Raw genomic sequence first — 21,697 nt, 5'->3', positions numbered from 1 at the left:
GACAAACATTCTGATGACTAAGGATGCTTGTTACAGAAAGTGTGGGTACAGTGGTCTAATTAATACTTTTTTGAAATATTTTCTGTCTTTCACTGTCAAAAATGTTGTCTTTTCATAGTCTTCTCCAGAAGTTAATTCAAGGTGAAAGAGGAGGCAGATGTCATTCATGTGAAGCCTTGATACTTTATTTATAAAAATTTCTTACTGCGACTGGTGAGCAACCAATTTACCTGGAAAACACACAGGAGGGATCCTTGTCAGACAGAAGGACCTGGCACCCATGAGGTCTCTCAAACACTTCCTCAAGAACTAGTGAACAGAGGCTGCCACAGGTATTTTAACAGGAACACCTCAGGTGGCTCAGCCTCCTGGCTGAGAGGAACAGCATCTTGCATGATTTCAAGGCTCTTACTTGCCTCAGCTCTAAGGTGACCCTCCCTGCTGAGTGCAGGAATAATTCCAGTATGAAACTGTACACTGCAACAAAGGAAAAAAGGAACAAGCCCTCCCCTTTCAGTGCCCCACCACCCTGCCCACCCTGACAGATGCTCATGCACTGGAAACAGACATTTAAAATTCAAAACATTGACCAGGCAGCATCAAGGCACTGAGGAAGAAAATGATAAGAAAATGTTTCTATGCTAATAAGGGGAAACTGAAGCCTTCAACAGGTCAGAAAAAAAAATACCCATTCACAATCCTGGCTTATCTGCACAGAGAGAAAATTCCGTGTGTGTGAGTCAGTTGCTAAGAAAGCTCTGACTAATGCAGATACAAGTCTGACTTTTTAAGTTGACATTTCTACTTTTCCAGTGGATCAGAACTGTCAGGAGAGTTCCCCAGGCAGAGCAGAGGATTGCAGAGCAGAGCTATTCTGTAGCAGTCTGAGTTGTGGCATAAGTGCTTTGATGGAATTAGTAATGGTGCTTTAAGGAGCAGCCTCGGATTCTATTCCCAGCACTAGCAATTACCACTCCCATAACAGAATCAGAACAAAGGAACAAAATCAGATAGAAACGAGCTGGCAAAGAGCAAATTCCCTTCTGCTGCTGCTTTCACAGTGCCATTAAATAACATCTGGCAGTGGGGCAGGGCAGACAACTGGAGACAGGAGCATTTTAAAGTGCTGCCACTGAACCTGCCAAGAGCTCAGCTGTACAGAGTCCTTCATGTCTCTTCTGCTTTTCTCACAAGATGGGACTGTGATAAACATTTACCGTTCAAAAATTAAAAATGATCGAAAATGTCTTTTATCAACTACATCAGCAGAACATACTGTGCATCTGCAGACAGATTAAATATAATTTTGCTAGGTAGTTGGAGAAAAAAGTCTTTGAAGACAGCATTTGGCATGGGTTAATCACCTCTTTCATTAAAGAAAGGAATACATACTGAGAACATCTTTCTGCCATCCGATTAAGCAATGAGCCAATACAATTGTAAATCTTCCAGAAATTCCCCATGGTTCAACTCAACAGAGGCAATTCTTTACTTCTCAGACCATATCTCTCATTTTCAGATAAGCATTGCATTAATTGTGTACAAAAACTTTCTATCATGCTGTTAAAAGAAATGGAATGTGACTGCTTTGATTCTCCTTAGCAACCTTTGACAATTAAGAGATTGAATTATTCATATATATTTTTAATAATATAATAACATTTTTAAAGCTTGCTCACCACTCAATTGCTCAAACAGCATGCAGACCCAAAATTGTTTGCTTCCAGTATAAACAGTGCCACTGTTTCCTTTCTGCTGTTGCTGTGGCTGACACAACTTACTGTCTCTGTAACTGAGGTAAAAAGGATTTCAGGGTACTATTCTGAGATTCACATGCTATGAATCGATTTGCAAGTCATTGGAATTTCTTCTTCCTTTTAATGAGGCAGATTTTAAGCCTTTTCTGCACTTATTTTATTATTTACAATTAATAAAAGTACTAATTCTTTGCACCCATATCATGTAAGTCTGCTCAAGTTTGACTCATTTTCTGAACACAGTTCAATGCAGACAAGTTCTCTCCTCTGTGCTAATAAGCAGCACAACCATGATATTAGAATAGAAAGAAAGAGACTTGCACTGAGGCTAATGATACTTTCATTCAGGAATGGGAAGATACAAATGACACCTGCTTTATTTTTAGGCCAAAAAAAAGGGAAAAAAAAAAGAATGGAAAAATCTGAAGAATGTCAGGAGACGAAACACATCCTGCATGAAGAAAAATAAATACACATCTGCTAAGACTATACACTGCATCCTACATTTTATAAACTAAGCTTTTGTTTACTGGAATAAACTAAATCATGACCAGATAACCCTTAAGGGAAGGCCCATCTTGTATATTTTGCTTCTAAATACTATTTTAGATAATGAGAAAGTCTATTTAAGTTTCTTTGCTTCCACCTAACACACACGTGAGCCATCAGTGTAATTGTGTGGCATTATTTTTCTCTTAGGCTGCTGCTGGGCAACAGAGCTACAGACAGAAATAAAATAGTAACAGCTTGTGACAGGTTACACTTAGAATGTTTGATCAGACTGATCAACAGGCTGTGCTTCCAAAGCTAAGCTGAGGTCCAAGGAAGGAAAAGATAATGGTGGTTCCAACACTTTGGATGCATCTCAGTGAATTTGAAGGCACTTGGGATGCTGCTCCAGACTTAATGTATCTGTCACATACAAGAAATGCTTTTTACCATCTTGGACTCCATGATGGAAAATCACATCTGCATTTTTTCTTTCAAAAACTATTTCTGTTACCATCTACCCATTTATACTACATCTTGATTTTATTTTAGATTTCGGATTTTATTTTTTCTACCCAGTTTTGTAATTATTTTATATTATCTAAACAGCATACTGAAAACTTATTGATATTTGACAGTGAATATACTAATATCAATAATTACCTTTTCACTACTATAGATTAACTGTTACATGCATTTTAATTATTTTTTTACGTCTGTTAATATGAGGTTAAACTCTCTCTGCTAGTGGTTTGTTGGTTTGTTTTTTCCTCTTTTCCATTTACACAATTGCCTTTTGGTTTTTGTGTTTCCTCAAGCTCCTTTTGCCCGAGAACAAGCCTCTGAAAGTAATCTCATTCAGGTTGATTCAGTTCTTGTTTCAGTTAAATTTAAAGTTATTTTCTTTGGCTCACAGCAGAACATTGCAGAGTCTCTCACTGAGGTATTGAGGATTTTCACCCCATATCAGCAGCTCATCAGCAATTACTTTTCTGCACACAGATCCTTAAAGATCCAGGACACGATGATTTGTTACAATTTCTGTGCTGAAACAATCATGTTCCTCAAATAAGTTTCTACCAGAAAGGGAGAGGAAAGATGAACACTTGTAATAATGGGAGATCCCATGCTTCCACCTCAGAAATTGAAAACAGTACTATTTTTAGGCACATCCAGGCACTATGAAAGCATACATTTACTGCCTTTATTTAAATCTTTGGATATATTAAAATCCTCAGTTTGCCTGACCTTAATACCATGATCCTCCTGTAAGCTATTCATCTGGCTTTTGGATTGGCTTCATAATAGCTGATGTTAGATTTGGTAAAAATTGCCTTTAATTTATTTCCCACTGCTGACAGATATTTAAACACGGTATTCTATTTTTTGCTAATAGAGCAGAATTTCTAACCACATGATAAGGTGTGAATCTAATGCACACGAGGCATTCAGAAATTTCACTTAGATTTAGTACACATCTTTTACAAATTTATTTCAGTGGGTATATTATACATGTGTTTAACACACCTAATGAAAAGAGACACAGGGTGTCCTCATCCTTGCTAAGTGTGTGGAGACAAGCTTGCTACAGAGATGTTCACACTCACTGTATTGCAGCCAGCTCTGACTCAGAGAGGATTTATCTCCCTGAGCCAACAGGCTCCCAAGCTTTGCTAATTCAACACTGTGGGACAGAACATCTCTGGGATGTCTGCACCCTACTTGTCTGAGCAAGATGGAAATGTCCCCACAATCTGGCAAGCCTCCACCTCCCCAGAGAGGCTGTAATTTCAGAGGGCACAGGGCTGAAACCCACAGGTAGAACTCTGTTATCAAACCAGGTTCTGGGGTGGGTTTGGAATCAATCTACTTGTCTCAGGCCTAGGTAAGGCAAAGTGGGAATTCTGAATCATGCAGATAGAAGAGGCTTTTCCTATTCCAATAGTATTTTCTTACCTGGCAGTCACTGTCCTTCAGTCTAATATGCTTTGGAGTTCTTTCCCATCCACTTGGGTAATTCTCTAAAAATGTGTTGTTGAATCCCTCTTCTGAACTACATTTCTCCTTGACCTGCTGTGTTTTTTATTCCTGCAACATTTACTGACTGTTAATCTCCACGTTAACCCTTCTAAAAGCAGCTGGAATGGCAGTGACTGTACCACCTGCTGTTAGTGTAGGACTGCTGAGATTATATTGCATTTCATTTCAGTTCCTGTTTCAAAGTCAGCTTTTGATTGACTGCTTCCAGTCTCACTACCCAGGGTGGTGCAGAATCTTAAATTTTGAATGTGTTAAGTTACATCTGTGTCTGTGAGCCATCCTAAAACTGTTATTTTCAGCTGATCTAATTTGCTTGGAGAAACCCTGTGGAATCTGGACAGACCTGTCTGCAATATCTTAGCCAGCTCAGATGTCTCTTCGTGGCATATTTTCAGGAGTTTCTGCTTTGCCCTTGGAAGATTTTTGTCCTCCAGATGCAAAGTTATGATTACACTTGTGGTGTGATTTTTTTTCTTATTTCTGTATCCAACATCACACATTTCTGTCTGGGGAATATCTGAATGCTCCATGATTGTCTTTCCCTTTTAATCATAAATATTCCTATGCTTTTATCCTAAAGCCATTGCTTTATATACTGATATGTCATTTCTAAATATTTGCACTTCATTTTCCAATGCTGCCATTTTCCTCCGAGAAGGAAAATTTTCACCAGACCTGAAAATATCAGGTGAAAATCCAGTTTTCAAATTCAGTTCTTTCTGTTCTCCATAGTTCAGTTTTCTTGGATTTAACAATCATTTATATGACAAAACATTCATGTTCTGGTCTGTCTGGTGACCCTCTTATTCCTATGACTCCGCTATACTGAATACACTGTGATATAACAATCAGCATTCTTGCCTGTCACATAGTTTCTCCAAAAAAATAACCTTTACCTTCCCTGAGGAACACTTCTTGCTGTGCTCTTGATTAAAAACAAAATGTCTTTTTTCTGCCTACCTTCACGTTTCTTATGATGTACAACGCTGAGCTCCACTGCTCCGGGATCTACCGCTTATCATCGCGAGTGTATTGTCCCACTTGCCCTTCCCTGCACTCCAATTGTTCCTTGCTATCATTTGCTCTAAGAGTTGTCTCAAAAAACCCCAACAGGCTCAGAATTTAATGTAACAGGCCCATTTTCTCCAGAAATCCAAGGAAGTTTGGCACATCCACGTAAAAACTAGTGCAGAGAGTGCAGATATAAGAAATCTCTCTTTGCATCTCTTTTAAACTTTTTCCACCCCTCAAAAAAAGGAATTCTCATTGATAAAATATTCTTTGCCACTTAAAACAAAAATAGCCAGCAGCCTGAGCATCATGAAACTTCATTACAGAGTAATCTGAGCAGTGTCATCATAACTACTGCTTCAATTCATCATACACCAATGTATCAGCTTCATTCTCCATTTAGCTTGAGTGCTGGTAAACTCAATTTCTGCACATACCGACACTTCAGCACAATATAATGCAAACTCCTACACTTTCTAACCATCTCTACAATACAGCCATTTACTCCCTTAATTCTGCTAAGAAATGGAAAAATAAATGCTCTAAGTGGGAGTAGTTCTACTAATTTATTACAATGAAATAATATTCTAATGCATTGTAATACATTTTTAAAATGTAATTTTCATATTCATGCAGACAATAGCTGTCAAGATATTTTAACAGACTCCTGGTCCCTTTTATCACTTTATCTTTTTTAAGACATGTGAACACAAACAGGTTTCAAAAGTGGCAACTGGTTTTGAAACATGGGGTTTAAGGATAAAGTGAGACACTCGATCTCAAGAGCTCTAAGATAGCTTCTTTCCTTCCCCAGAGCACTATGGAACTACCAACCAAAATTATTTAGACTTGTTTACTATCCATGAGCCAGAGGGAAGCTGTACTGGGCTTGGTAGGATAGAATTAATTTTCTTCATAGCAATCTGTATGGTGCTGTGTTTTGGGTTCATGACCAAAACAGGGTGGAAAACAGATCAGTGCACCGAATATCGCTGAGCATTGTCAAGGCCTTCTCTGTCTCTCACTCTGCACCCACAGTGAGAAGGCTGGGGGTGGCCAAGAAGTTGGGAAGGTACACAGCCAGGACTGCTGACCCAATCTGACCATGGAATAGTCCATAAACAGAGCAATAAAACACTTGGGAGTTGTCTTCCCCAGGTAGGGACTGTTGGGACTGGCTGGCACATCACACTGCTGGTGGGACAACCTTTCCATTACTTGGAAATTTTTATTCCTATTTCCTTCTCTTATTAAATTCTCTTAAGCTTGATCTATAAGTTTTTCCTGGTTTTGACCTTCTGATTCTCTCCCCTATCCCCTTGCAAGGGAGTGAGAGCAAGAACCCATTAGTAAGAAACAAAATTGCAGCTGAACACATTAACCCAGGTTATCTGTCCCTATATGTCATACTGTGGGTCTCAAGGAAAGATAAGACCTGGCCAGACAGCCACTGATATTTGTCTGGCACAGATGTGAAATCAACAGATCTGACCAACAGAAAAAGATGATCTCAACTACATATATTGGAATGACTACTCTAAAAGATTTTTATGGAAAGCTCATTGTGAAAATTCTATTGCTACCTCATACAATTTTTTTGTTAAGTGCAAGAAGCTTCCCAAGTATTATAAAGCATTTACAGACTATTGCTATTCAGGTCAGGGAGAAAAAAAAGAAGATAGGATAATATCCTATCCCTCTGCACTAACTTCTCCCAAAAAAATAATCCTTCAATAATTATCTGTATAGTTTTCTTGCATTTTTCCCATTGCTTTTCATGCTACTTCATAGGTTGACTACAAGGTATTCTCTCCTTGAAAGGGTCTATTAAACTCTAAGTAACAGTGAATCTAATTTATATGTGTACCCTAGGATGGGGTTAAGCTTGGTCATCATCTCCTGCCTGATACCATCTCCACTCAATTATGTAACAGGAAGCAGAGCATGCGAAGGTGGAGACGTAAGTCCATTCATCATCACTACTCGATTTCACATTACCTAAATGCTAATGCTCTCCATCCTCCCAACAATGCAGCTTGTCTGCCTCCCTGTCTTGCATAACTAATTTAAACAATGTATGTTCTGCTTTCCTTTCTACTGCAAAAAGAATCATTGTTTTCTTTGCTTCTCTGACTCATGTTTTGTACGAGCCTATTCCTTTTGTCTACACACTCACCTACATCTTAAATTCAACTGCTTACTAGAATCATTAAATGTCTACAAGAGGTAAGTTCACGATTCCTCCCCAGTCAGAAATATCCTCAATTATTTTTGTAACTCACAAGTACCTCTCCTTTTTTATGCAGATTAGAATCTGAGGCTGAATCACCTCAAAAGAGAATCTAAAACCTGGCGTAGATTTGGTTTATACTTAAATTCAATAGCTGGAGCCTGTCTGCCACCAAACAAGTCAAAGAATAAATACAACTATCTAGGAGGGAGTTCAGCATCTATAACATCAAAAAGACAGGATTTTCATACCTGAAAGGACCAGCCTTTTGGATAACAATTCAATTACCATTTTAATGTTATGGTAAAAAAAAAAAAATCTCTGCACTAACAAATCCTTCTAAACTGACATACATGCCACTGGAATTAAAATCCCATGCCTTGTACACAGTGAAATTCCATCTCCCTCTAAATACCTTTCTATTGAGAAAGAAAAAGGTCAGGAGTTGTTTGTATGGAGCTGATAGCACATCCCAACAGTCACGATAGTTTGATTAGAGATGCGGCCTAAACTCTCTAAACACACGTGCAAGTTCCAACACAATACTGCCAGCCCTGAGAGGGAGCAAATGCTGAACCTCACAGGCTGCTGCTGTACCCAAACATGTCCCCAAGATCACCTGAGGCACTGTGCCTATCAGGGAAGCTCTCAAGGGCTTTGCAAGAACAGTGGCCTCTCACAACCCTTGTCTAGTACCCCACTATCTCTGAAAGGTATTGAGATGATGGAGAGCTACATAAATGCCAGGCACTCTTACACGTGAAAAATCAAAGGTCATCTAAAGAAACATATTCTGCTGCTGAGGGATGAATAATTCTGAGGCTGGAATATCCTTTCTAATTTTTCAGCAAGACATGGAAGTGCTACTACTGATGAAAGCACAGGGGACATGTACCCATCTACGATTAGCATCAGGCACATGTCTCATCAAAATCTGTGTCAGTTTGTGGCAAACTTGTCATGGTCAATGTCAACACACCCTTGTTTTACTATAAAGAGACCTGAAAACTTCCCTGTTAAGGTGGAGAGCAGCTATTTTACACTTGCACTTGCCTGACTGAGCAAAACTGTTTGGTCTGTACACACCAGGTACAGATTCTCCTCCTTTTGATAGTCCGATTACACATTTTTATACTGAGGAGATTAAAGACCTTTGATATCAACAGCCATTGTTCAGTTGTACATTCCTCCTTTATAACTCAAATATCCTGCTACATATTTATCTACATTCCCCACTGAATGGGAATATGAGAAGATGGCTGCTATAGTAAGTTGCATAAAGGTTCCTTTCAGTCTTCTCTTTATCAAATATCTCTGTGTTTCCATGCTATGGCCTTTTTCTTATAGTTCTGCATTCATATTTATGTCTCTCTGCATTTATTGCCCTCTCAAAATCCTTAAGAAGTAACACCAGCGAAGATAAAATAAAATAACCTATATTAATTTAAAATAATATCTGCCAGTTCTACACTGTTGCACATTGTACTTCTTCCAAAGGCAGCTATGCAATTATAGGTACTTGGGTGCATAAAGTGATACGGAGGTTTCTATGGCAATTATTCATTTTAATTGAAAATTGTGTAGGGAAAGACTCATTTCAAGTGCAGCACACAATTTGCATTTGCTTCCAGAGAATCTGGACTTCCTTAGAGTTGTGAATTCCTAGTTTTCAGGAAGACACAATCTTTAAAATTCTCTTGGGGCAGCAGGGGTGGGAGACCCAGGTAAGGTTGTTAAGCTTATTAACATTTAGGAGCATGTATCCTTATTATATATATGAATAAGTATTATATAAATACTTATTCAGTACAATATTTTTCACTGTCTGGTAAAGAGTTGTTCTTTTAAATGAAAGAGGAACAATTAAAAATACAATTTATACACAATATCCTTGAATCTCTGAGGTAGAGGAACCAGAAAAGGACAGAAGTGCCAAAAAGGACAGCAAGGAGACAGGTCATCAGTGAGACCAAGTCCACCAGATCAAACATTTCTGTTTTCATATATTTTAGCTACTCTGTGTTAGAATAATAATGAGGACAAAGTTATTTCAGATATTAAGATATTTTAGAGTGTCAAAGAAAGAGTTGGAGAGAAGCAGCAGTTTCACCTTGGTTAGATAATAAAAAAAAGCTATAACTTAATTTCCTGTGGGAAAATAGGATTTCTTTCTCCTCCTTATTCCCATCACCACAATGAGTCAAACACATTTTAGGCCTAAATTTACAATGAAAACAAAGTAGATGTACTGCAAGTGATGAAGACCTGGAAACAACTTCTGAACTGTAATTTCACATTCACTAAATTCAGTGTTGCCTTTTCTGAAACAAGGCTCACCTGATTTGTCTATATCATTTTAAGGCTGTATAGGCCAAGTGCCAGAAATGTCCCAAGTTAAAAATAGCTCTTGTCTCCTTCATAAATAATAAATATATATTAATCTGATGTGAAGGTTGTGGGTAGCAGTGTTCTTTACCAGCCACACAATCCTCCTAACTGAGAAAAAAACCTCTTGGAAAGAGGTGGCCAAAGCAGAAGAGTAATTTTAATAATGTGGTTTTGGTACTAATGTGCCTGGCTCATTGCACTTCTGTACTTTAGAATATCTAGAACAAAAAAGGAAGAATGACTCCTAACTTCAATGTCAATGACTGCATCACTGTTCAGAAGAATGCAAAATTACATGAGTGTGATTTTTATAATATATGTGTCATCCATTTTTAATCAACTGGAGACTAATAATTAACCCCTTGTGGAAAGGCACAGAAATTTGAAGGTCATATTTCTTCCAGGTGACTGACTGGTTTTTCCTTTTTCACCAGAAATTCTATTTTAGTCAGAAAATGGCTTTGCAAGATGGGAACCAACTTGCTTGAGAAAGGAGCAGGAGCATGGAAGGGGTCTTGCCAAGGACAATCCAGCAAGGGAGTTTTTCACTGCATGGAAAATTTCCTCTATTTTTGGCACCTGTTCTGCCATATGGTGGTGGTCCTAAGGTCTATGGTTGGACTTGATGAGATATTAAAGGCTTTTTCTGACCTTAATTGTTATATATACTTTCAGCTCTCTCACATTCTGTTGGACTCTCAACCCTCTTTTGACACTTACATTCATTCCTTCATTTTACTATTTGACTCTCTCATAATTATTAAAATATATAGCTATCAAAAAAAAAAGGTTTCTTGAATTTGTTTTATGCTTCCAGACACAAAAGAAATACACTCTCACTCCTACGTGTGCCAGTCATATAAATAGAAAGTAACCTATTGAGGGGAAGTGAAGTTCAAAGTAAGCAAATTTGATTTATTTCCGAACATGGCAACACTCAGAGTTACTCAGCTCCGATGGTGATGAAAGGCTGCTGGTGATGCTGCTTGTCTAAGCTTCTGTTTTCCAACAGAACATAACTCTGTAGGTATTCAAGCTTCCATTAATTTTCAGGGTTTGAGAAACACAGCTATTAAAAAGCAATGTTCATGGTGCTGAAAGGACAAGTAAGACCTGGAGGTTGGTTTTGGCTAACAGTAAGAGATAGGTTTGAATAGACTCTGGCAGAGGCACTGCTGTCAATAAATTAAATGCAATGACTGGTTCCAGTAGAAAGCTGGTTTTTTATAGCCAAATTGTATGCCTGGCTCGGAGAAGTGGGAAACAAGGAAAGAAAATAAGAGGAAGCTTATACAGCTTCACTTGCCATCATTTCCTGACAAAACCACTAATAAATATCTCTTTCCATTTTGGCTCAATAATGCAACCATCAAAAGAAGGTGAAGGAAATATATTTCTTACTTATAGGAACCCATACATATACAAACAGGAAAAATTGCCAGTGGAAGCTGTAGCTTCCCTCTCAGAAGGGGCAGAATGTTTTCCATGCAGGAATTTGACAGAATACTTGAGACTGGAAATATCACACAGAGTGCAAACCGCTGCTGACATAAGACTTAACATCTCCAGCTAAAGGATCTGCAGTTTTTCTTCACCACATGAAGACATTTCCATGTGTAACAGATGCAGAGTAATTCCTCCATAAAATTAATCCTCAAATATTCCTTCAAGTCTTGGGACGAGCTAAAAGTTCAATAAAGACTGCGGTCCCTTAAATTCACACACTTGAGCTCTGCACATCTCCTGTGGGGAATATAAATTGCTTCTAGTACTTACTACTCTGCATGCCATTCAAATTCTGTTGCTTTAATTCATTAAATTCAAAACTAATACAAACTTCAATTATTTGTTGTAAAAGTAGAGATTTTGCTAAAGCACACAGAAAATTCAATTCACACCAAAATGGCTACACTGCTAAAATTAATGTATTTGCAGTCCTTGCACGTCTTTCTCAGCATCCTTTAAAAGGCCACTTATTTTATAAAAGATATAGATTTTCTGAGTATTGATGTGCCCTATCAACAGACAAGGTGCCTCTGGTTTTAGTTTTGCAGACATTACTTACCCACCCCAAATCACTAATGATTACAGCTAAAATGAAGGGGTGCATGTGATTTCAAAGTACCTGCAGTCCTCTTTCTCAGCACATCAGTCCTTTTTCTTAGCATCCTTTAAAATGTCACTTATTTTATAAATATACAGGTTTTCTGAGTATGAGGTGCCCTATCAACAGACAAGGTGTCTCTGCTTTTATTTTGCAGACATTGCTTACCCAGCCCAAATCACTAATGATTACAGCTCAAATGAAGGGGTGCATGTGGGCAAAGGTGACAGCACAGGACTTACAGCTGGAAAGTTTGCCCCTTATAAAACCTCTCATCTTCAATCCTACATTCAAAAGGTACTTATGATTTCAAAGAAATTGCTAATCAAATGATTACACGCTACAGGAAATTAGGTAAAAGAGAAAGGAACCACTTCAACACCACCAAGAGATTCTATTCAGCTATTATATTAATAGTAAAAAAACATATTTTGATTGCAGCTTCTGCAGGTATAAAATGACAGGTTTTAGATTCTCTTTTATTGAAGTGCACAGATCCACAAAGCGTTTTTAGTCCTACAAGGTATTTTAAACTCTTATAATCATTCAGCAAAGCATTTGGACAGCAGTTCTTTAATTTTGAGCAGAGTAATAACTGCTCTTGTTAAAATATGTTCTAGAGTATGTAGCACATTTCAAAATAAATTCAAGCACCAGAATTAACTGTTGAACTTTTGTACTAATGAAATCAACACCAAAGCTTTTACATTTTTTAAAGCCAAGTGATGAATTTACTACTCCTCACTTCAATTTCTTTTTGGAATGTACTGCAATCTTGACATTAACATTCTATTATGTAAAATGCAATGCTTTTTCAGTTCAATTCAATGTCTACAAATATGCAGTACTTCAAAATAATGTCCTCATTTTTGTAAGGAATAGATGTTTTCTGGTCTTTTGTTCTTCACTAATTTAACTTAAATGTAAAAATATCTGTGCATGGAAACACTGGAAACATCTGGACACAAAATCCAAGCATTTTTTATTAGCTGTTAAGAAAGCCTACCACAGCAACTGTGCATTGCACCAGCAAGCAGACTGCTGTGCACTAGTGGCACACTGTGGGATTATATACATAAATGTAAAAATATACAGAATATTTATGCATGCACTCATAAAAAAGAGTCACAAGTTTTATGGGCTACTACTTCTCCTGCCACTCATAAATGCTCTTCCAATATATTTTTCAACAATGCAAAATTATCTTCAAATAAGTCTTTCAATGCAAATTATCTTAAAATAAGCCTTTCAAATCCTATTCTTTTTCTTTAATAATTTAAATATAATATACTGTGCAAGAGAGTATTTCAGTGAACCCCAGTCAAAAAAATAAAAAAATCACATAATAATTAAAATGGAAGACATCAATTCCTAGAATATATGGGAAATGCATTCACATCAGAGTAAAAAAGAGAAATGGTTTTAAACTTTTCTTTCTTATAAAAAACAGTGCAGAAGTATGAGTTCAGGAAACAATTTACCTTTCTTGTCATCGAAGTACAGCGTCTGTTGAGCTGGATTTGACCACTGGAGGGAGGTGTTATCATTTTGATCGACCCTGCAGGTCAAATTTGCTGTTCCACCTTCAACAACTGTGACGTTCTGTGTGAGTGGGAACTGCCCTTGGCTGCCTGAGGAGGGAGGGAAGGGATGCAGAAAGGAAGAGGAAAAAAAAATTAAGTTGCAGAATTGAATTTATTGCAGCAGCTTCCCACAGATGATAGACCTGGAATTCAATGTGATCTAGTCTGACCAAAGAAATAAATTTACAATAAATTTTTTAAAACTGCATTTACAATATATTCCCTATAACCAAGAAACAGCTGGATGAATTAAGAAATAAGGGTTTCCCCCCTTCTTTGTCCTCCTCTGTGAGTCATACTATTTAATTCCAAAGAAATACTCAGCATTTTTGTCTCCTCAGGCATACCAAAGACAACTCAGCGCAGGCAGTACAGTTAAATCATTGCTGAAACCATCACTGATAAAATAACCAAAATCCACAGAGTTTTTAACAGAGAGGGATGGGGCAACCTTGACTCTCTGTTTCTTTTTTATGCATTTTAAAGGCCTCTCAGGATGATGCTTTCTGTGTCAGGATTGGAAAGTTGGTGGAGAACAAATGTAGTGAGAATCTAACACTTGATGCGTGCTTTGTTAGGGGAATATAATCTGATCTCATATGAAAATGGAAGAGGTGATGTAGTAGGTCTCTTTCACATCTGTGGTTCTATCCCAGAGCACTGTCAATCACATGAAGTGCTTGCTGAAAAGTCACTGGGAAGGTTTCCAAATGCCTCTACACAATGGAGGAGCAGTGGCAGTCAGGTTCTTGAATCACAAGCATTTCCAATGGCATAGTTAGTGTTTATGTAGTGTTATAGCACACCCCTTGTCAAACAGCACAACACATTCTGACAAAAAGGGACTGCAAGAAGGGTGCACAGAAAAAAATGGAAGTGGTTTTTAACATGGGGGGGGGAAGAAAAAAAATAATCAATAATCATCGAAGCAAGACACTTTATTGAACATATGATTGTTAACTAGGATGATGTACTACTTATATTACTTATTTGAGGGTACAATGCAAAAGAAAGACAACCTAATACTCCAAGTGAAATATATGCTTCTTTCTTCTCCTGCTTTTACAGAGATTCTATTAAAAGAAGCACTGGAGAGTAGGTAGAGATGCTTGCATAAGAAGTGTAATGCCAAGATTGACACTCAAGTGGGATGTGTCAGAAATTAAAAACCTCTCCACAGCCCTACAGGAGGGAACAAGCTCATAGATGTGTCACAAGCACATCAAGGAAATAATATATACAATATCCATTAATGATACAATACAAAATCATAAAACCTTCAGAGAAAAATTCTATTTTAGTGGCTCTTATCAGATTTGTTCCCAAGTAAGTTAAACTGAGGCATGTCCTCTATACAAAAGCATGAAAATATGAAAATTTATTACCTAGGATAAAGGTTTGCAGATGACCAGAGTAAGGAAGTACTAAATAAAAGATTAACAACTGAACTTCTATTTGACCTACTGATATTGCACAAACCAGAATCCTAGCCAGATTTTGACTTCCCTACATAAAATAATCCTGATGGCCTTAGACGTGGAACAAAATCACCCACATCAGTGATAAAAATATTTTCATCAAAATGCAGATCTGAATAACTGGTATAATTTTTGTATAAATATAAACTACAGCTGTCTAATGATCAAGATTTACCATGTACTGATATTTACCCTAAGAGGGTATTTACTATCAACAGGATAACAGATATAGTAAAAAAAAAAAATAGGAATACTAAAAATACCATAGCTAATTTAAATGATGAAAAAGATAAATGCCAAAATTCTCATGACATCCTCTGTATCTGACACTTCATTAATCAAACCCTGCCTCTTGAAAACCACACAGTGAGAAATATATGATGAGAGAAAAATCATAAACAAGGATGGAAAAAAAAAGAAAACAGAAAAGATTTGTAATTTCCTTCCACTTCTCCTCTTTCAATTCCAATGTGTCAAGGAACTTCAAGATATTGCATAAATTGCTTATCATTTAAATTGGAATTTTTAAATCCAGAAAAATGCACACAGCCTGTTATTACTTCCACTAAATTACAGGCAACTTACCAAAGGAATAACCTTCTAAAGTGTGAGCTGTGAATGGGAGGCTATGTGGGCTAAAACACTTTTTGCCCACAAGAAGCATTAAACAGAATCCAGTGCCAGAGATGAGCACAGTGAAATCTGTCACTTCCATGAAAGAAGTGGAAGGGGAGGTCGTTTAATAAAGAATCTGCTGTAATGACTCAGGACCCTATTAACACAGATGAGGAGATCTCCCCATAATTACCCTGTGTTCTCTGGCTGATATTACAGCTCTTATCAAGAAGGTGTCAGGGTACGTGCACTCCATCATTTGTTAATGACTGCCAAGTCACAGACTCATCTCTGGGCAAGAAGTAAACTATTCTGATCAACCATAGAAATGCAAACTGTAGATGCCATAACCTGAATAGGTCAGAAGAATTTTCCTTTCTCTGACCAACCTAGTGATTGCTGATGATTTGGAAACAAAAATTAACTTAGAAAGTAAAAATAAGACAAAAACGTTCATTGTATCTCTTGCCAACAGAGAATCTGTATGGTTCTGGAGAAGATGCACAGAGCTTCATGGGAAGCTTGGACTGGAGAAAGAGGTACAGAGAAAATGAGAGAAAATTGAATATGGAAAGTAGCCTGAGTAGAAAGAAAGGAGCCTTTGCAGAACAAATAAAACTATATAAAGCAAGTCCAAATGAATGGATACTGCACTCCTCTTAATGAAGAGGAAAAAATATTAGCAAGTGATGGGAGAACTAAGACAAAGAAAAACATGAGATTTACTGTCGCCCTGGTTTTTTGAGATTTTCTAAGCCTTCTGATGTTGACATTCTTGTAGTGAACTTTCTCACACACTTTCTGTAAATAACTCATTGTTTTTCATTCCTTTATGGAGGAGGAGAGAGTTGATGGACTGTTGGATTGACCTGTGTCATTGCAGAGGTGTTACTGTCACCTTCCAATCCACTGTAACTTTTGTAAAACTATAAATATTGGAGTCAGAGAATAAAACTTCCCTTTTTTCCTTCACTTGAGAGAGGTGGTGTGCTTGTGTTCTTTCGTGTCCGTCAGCGACAATTTACTTTACTGTTTGCATCTGACTTGGGATACTGAAGACAGGCTGGAAGGACAGGAGAAGATGTAAAGCCCTGTATGAAACGGGTGAACACTAAAGCAAGCATCACCATCCTGCCCTTGTACTGCAGTAAAAGTGTGAAAGAAGTGGATTATGCTACTAGAGACTCCTTATGGTTTTGGAGCATCTGACAATATTTTGTGGCAGAGGCCTTGTTTCTGTTAACGCCTCCTAACAAAAAAGCATTCCATCCTGACTTAGCAAGTCCAGTAGTGGAAAATGTAGTGGCCCCTTCAGTAACTTATTTCAGAGAGTAACAATCAGCACTGTTCAAGCAAAACCACAAAATCTACTTTGGCTCTGCATTTGCCTTGCTCTAGCACCCAGCTTCCACAAGCTCTTGTATTTTTTACCCTGCTCTGAAGAGCCCTCTCTTATCAAATTTCTCTTGTAGGTACTTAGAGACTGTGATCCTATCACCCATTAACCTTCTTTTGGATAATCTAAATAAATTGAGCTCTTAAGTCTTTCTGCAGAAATCTCATTTTTCTAATCCTTTAATTAGTCTGTGCCTCTGTGTGCCCTCTTCCATGTGTCCTCTTCTTTCTGAAGTGTGCAGCCCAGACCTGGAAGCGCCCCTGCCGCAGTCACAGCAGGCAGAAATCCAAAGGGGATGCCACTTTTCTGCCAGTTTTGCTACTCTTGTTTGCACATTTAAAAGAGTCCCTTGGCCCCATGGTCAGACCCAGGTGTAGGTGAAGGTTTCATGGGGATGGCATTTTTCCTCATACACCCTTCCAGTTCTCTTCACTGCACTGAACACAGCTTTTTAGGCAAGTTCAGTAGAATTTACTTCCTACTTAACTATTAACTGAGATGACTGACAGGTATAATTGAGAGAATGGATATGACAGGGATGCTGACCATCCTAAAGACAGGGCTACCCATCCAGCTTACTTGCTATCCTTCCAAAACATGGCTGGCAATGAATGACATTCCTAACCTTCACCAGTAGGTCAATCAAACACATAACTACATATATATTCACTACAGTATGTAAAATTACATTCTGTTCCAAAATCAAATCTAGAGGGAGGACCAACAAATTTGACTGTCTATATGGAATACACTAATAAAGATTTAAAAAAAAAATACTGGTAGCCCACGTTAATAATTCCCTTGCATCTGAAAAGGAAAAAACTACAATGTTATGCAAAGGTGAACTACAACAAGTAGTGATATTACTGCAGAAAGGAGGCTGCATCAAGAAATCATTGTCATCATGTTGAATCCCAGCCCCTCTGCTCATTTTAGAAGCTTTGCTAGCAATATTATTTCAACTTTTTGGACTAGATGGAGCTATGTTTGAATATATTCTACCACAGGTTGTTTCTGCCATGCTTTGTGGAGGACCAGTTCTCATATCTCATTAGCCACAAGCTGTTCCCTGTCAAGAAAGGCTTTTTTTTTTTCCCACCCAGAAATCATGGCTAAACTGTTTTTACATTTAGCACTGATTTTTATCTCAGTATGTGTCGAGTCTATGCTGAATAATTATCATTATTTGGTCCAGTTTGTAAACATTAATCATGTGAGTTTGCCTCATGTTTTTTTGTTTATGCTTGGGTTAGGTTTTGTGCTTGGTTTTGTGGCTTTCCTTTTGGTTTTTGTTGTTGTTTTGTTTTTGTTGTTTTGGGGTTTTTTTTTAACTTTTTGCAATTACAATGAAAGCTCTTTAATGAGTTTAACACTCCCACTTGATGCTGAGGTGATACATTCTAATCAATTTACCAGGCTAATTATAAATGTGACTAGGCGGCTGTAGGCACTGAGAAAACACAATTCTCTCTTTAGTTTTGTTTCTGCAAAGGTCTTTTTTTGTAAAGTAAACAGTTATGTCACAAATGAAGAGCATTTCACATTATCAGGGCAGCAAGCTTTGCCACTCTGTATCAAAAAGGCAGAAAGAGAAATGGTTTTAGTTAGAGAGCATGGCCTGGAAAAGAGAGAGGCAGCAGTAAATTATCAATGTTTTGCCACATTGGTTCTACTTTTGAGAGCCTGGCAGACCAGCGTCCCCATGAGGTAAATTAAGTTTATCAGCATGTAAGAGGGAAAAAGCAGAGTCTAAAGTTTTATAGGAGATATTTATCCTTTTCAGTCTTGCATGAACCACGAGGCCATGGGCTTTTTATTTGGTACCTCTATAGCATGCTGTCAACCAAAACCAGAGGCCATAAAATGCAAAGGATTAGCAGAGGAAATTGAAAAAAAAAAAAAAAAGTCCAAACTTGAGCAAATTAATTTTAAAACAGTCTGAGTTTTAATAATATTGTTAACAGGACCAGACCCTAAAAATAAATATTTGGGAGGGAGAGAAAGCAGCTTACTATTTCAAATAGCAGCTTACATCTGTAGGGAGACTAGATTAATTTTGGCCTTCTTTCTTAGTAAAGAAACAAAACATTAGGGGGAAAAAAGCCATTATGATGAAATATCTAATATACTGAATCACTTTTCTGGCTTTCTCACTTAATTTATATATGAAATAATGCAAACATCTCTCCAAGGAGACAAAGTGTTATTAGCTTGTCTTTGCCTAATTTAAAGAGCAAGGATATTGTGAATTGCATTTCAGCAGGAATAAACAGAGATCTGCATTTCTGTGCAACTGGGGGCTTTTTCTGACTTTGCAAAGGGAATGAATCTGCTTCTCTGTTTTGTCAGCATGGAGACCAGATTGAAGGTTCATGTCCTGGAAATTCTGAAGGAAGAAACTATGCAAGTTGTTGCCCTTACTATTTTTAATTTTTTTTTTAGAACAGTCCTTAGGAGTGTGGTAGAAATATTGATGACAGATTAAAAAAGGCAGTTTAACTCCTGATGCAAAACTACCTGCTTTGCTTTATTCTAAAAGAAAATACAGCCATGTGCCTGCATGTTAAACTGCACTCATACAGCATTTTTAAAGAACAAAAGATTGCCTGAGCATTATTTGATACACATAGTCCTTGACTGGATGAATTCCCCTTTCTGAACTTGCTGTTTTAAATAACAGTAATTTAGTTCTTTATCTGGATGGTAAATACTTGTTGAGTTTATACAGTTATCCAGTTGAGTTTAAGTTGTTTGCTCACTGAAGAAACATCATTAAAAAAAAAGAAGCAAACCAAACAAAATCATGTCCTCCAATAAATGTTACATACTCCAGTAACAAAACCTCTTGCAGAGAACACAGGAATTAATGAGAACACTGCAGAAAGTTACTACAGAATGAAAAGTTTAGGAGAGAGAGAAGAAATAATGCAGAGAGTAACTGTTAACCCCAGACTGTGCATTCAAGGTCACTGAGCCTTTTTACTGTTTCAGCAATACTGAAATAATGCAAAGGAAAAGGACAAGAGTGCAGTCTCTGATTTCAGACTATGAAATTTATGTCTGACAGCAAAAATAGAAAAGGAAGAAGCCACTTGTTCCTTCCTTCCCTCCATGTGTGTCAGGTGTATGTTTCCCAACCAGCAGCTAACTCAAAATATAATTAATTTGGACTATATGACAGTGAAAGAGATTGAAGATATAAATTGGAAAAAAACCCCACATTGAAGTAAAATTATTCCACAATGATAAACAGGAAAAAAGTATGAGAGAGATAACAGGGGAAAAAAAAGTAGGCACAAACAGTGCTGTTTCCTAGGAACCTTGCCTAAGTGCCAATTTTTTACTCTTTTCAGGCTATTACCATGGTATTACTTGCTTATAAATGGAGAAGAGCATCCAGTGATTTTATTCAGTTATTATTTATTAAAAGGCATTCTCTTCCAGCACTCTGAATTCCTGAGGAAGTTATAAATCCGAATATATTTGAAGTGAACCTCATCTTTCCCCAAAAGTTGTAACAAACTGATGAATTTTCTGGTTCTCATAATTGGTAAATATGGCTCAGAGCTTTGTGCCACTTGTCACTTTAAAGCTTTATGCTCAATTATTTGTGCCTTAACAAATTGAAAAGTCATTTTTCCCTAAAAGCAGGACAGCATCCAGTCCTGACATGAAGAGTAAGGAATTAGACATCTCAATTTCTTTCAGGATCTGTGTCTCACTGTCACCATATTTCTATTCCTAATCTGTAATACATACCAAGGACACCTTTGCTAATCTCCCAATTATTCAGAAAGCCAATCACAGCCTTTCCCACCATTCTCCTCTATTTTAATCCTGGTTTGAAATACTTTGGGCAAATTGCCCAGAGTAATTTCAGAGAAAAGATAAATATAATTTAACATCAACGCTGGGGGCAAATATTTTGAAAAATAATACTTTTATTGCAAATGGGTAATGTGTAAAAAATGTTGAAATTACTAGAAATTCCAAAGTAATTAAGAAAATTTTGGCTAGAAGTAAAGATGAACGGATATAATTAGAAATAATAACTTTTCACAGAGCATTAAAAGAAAACAATTTTTCTTGAGCAAAAATCAAAATGTTTTTGGTTTGAAATTTTCAAATCAAACATTCCACTGAAAGATAATTACATAAAGAAGAAAAAATGTATCAGTAGATTTGATTCCTCTTTTCCCTCCTCAATTTTCTACAATCCTTTTCATGAGTTCCTTACTCTCGTTTGTGAAAAATTGCAAATCTCTTGGAAAAAAATGTTCTCTTAGGCTTTCCAGCTATTGAGCTCTATTAAAAAAAATATATTTGCATCCCTTTAGGAATACACTTTTCCTCCTTAAAGACAAATTATGGTATTTCAAGTCCAACATGTAGGTAACCCACCTGGCAAGGACTTTGTTATAGTATACCTATTTATCTTTGTTCTCTGTTTGACCTTTTTTTCTATCTGAGCTGAACACAACCAAGGTTTAAAATCCTTCCACTTTTAACTTTGTTTCACCAAATTCTGAGATATCATTCAAAGAGAAGTTAAAAGACAAAAAGGCAGCTACACAAATCAGCTCCAAGTAGTGCTGCTGTTTGAATG

The 21,697-nt window shown here is 37.2% G+C and overlaps 1 protein-coding gene across 3 annotated transcripts in view; it reads right to left on the bottom strand.

Annotated features, from left to right (window-relative positions):
* The window catches only part of CADM2 (cell adhesion molecule 2), a 572,300-nt gene that overhangs the window by 153,083 nt on the left and 397,520 nt on the right, over nucleotides 1-21,697 (bottom strand). For all 3 annotated transcript variants that reach the window (XM_063150069.1, XM_063150071.1, XM_063150070.1), the window contains one exon: nucleotides 13,501-13,650. In XM_063150069.1, the coding sequence (XP_063006139.1) occupies nucleotides 13,501-13,650 (150 nt within the window). The remainder of the gene's footprint in view (nucleotides 1-13,500; nucleotides 13,651-21,697) is intronic.

The sequence above is a fragment of the Melospiza melodia genome, chromosome 2 (assembly GCF_035770615.1).
Source record: "Melospiza melodia melodia isolate bMelMel2 chromosome 2, bMelMel2.pri, whole genome shotgun sequence".
Classification (NCBI taxonomy): Eukaryota; Metazoa; Chordata; class Aves; order Passeriformes; family Passerellidae; genus Melospiza; species Melospiza melodia.
This window is presented reverse-complemented; position numbering and strand designations above follow the sequence as displayed.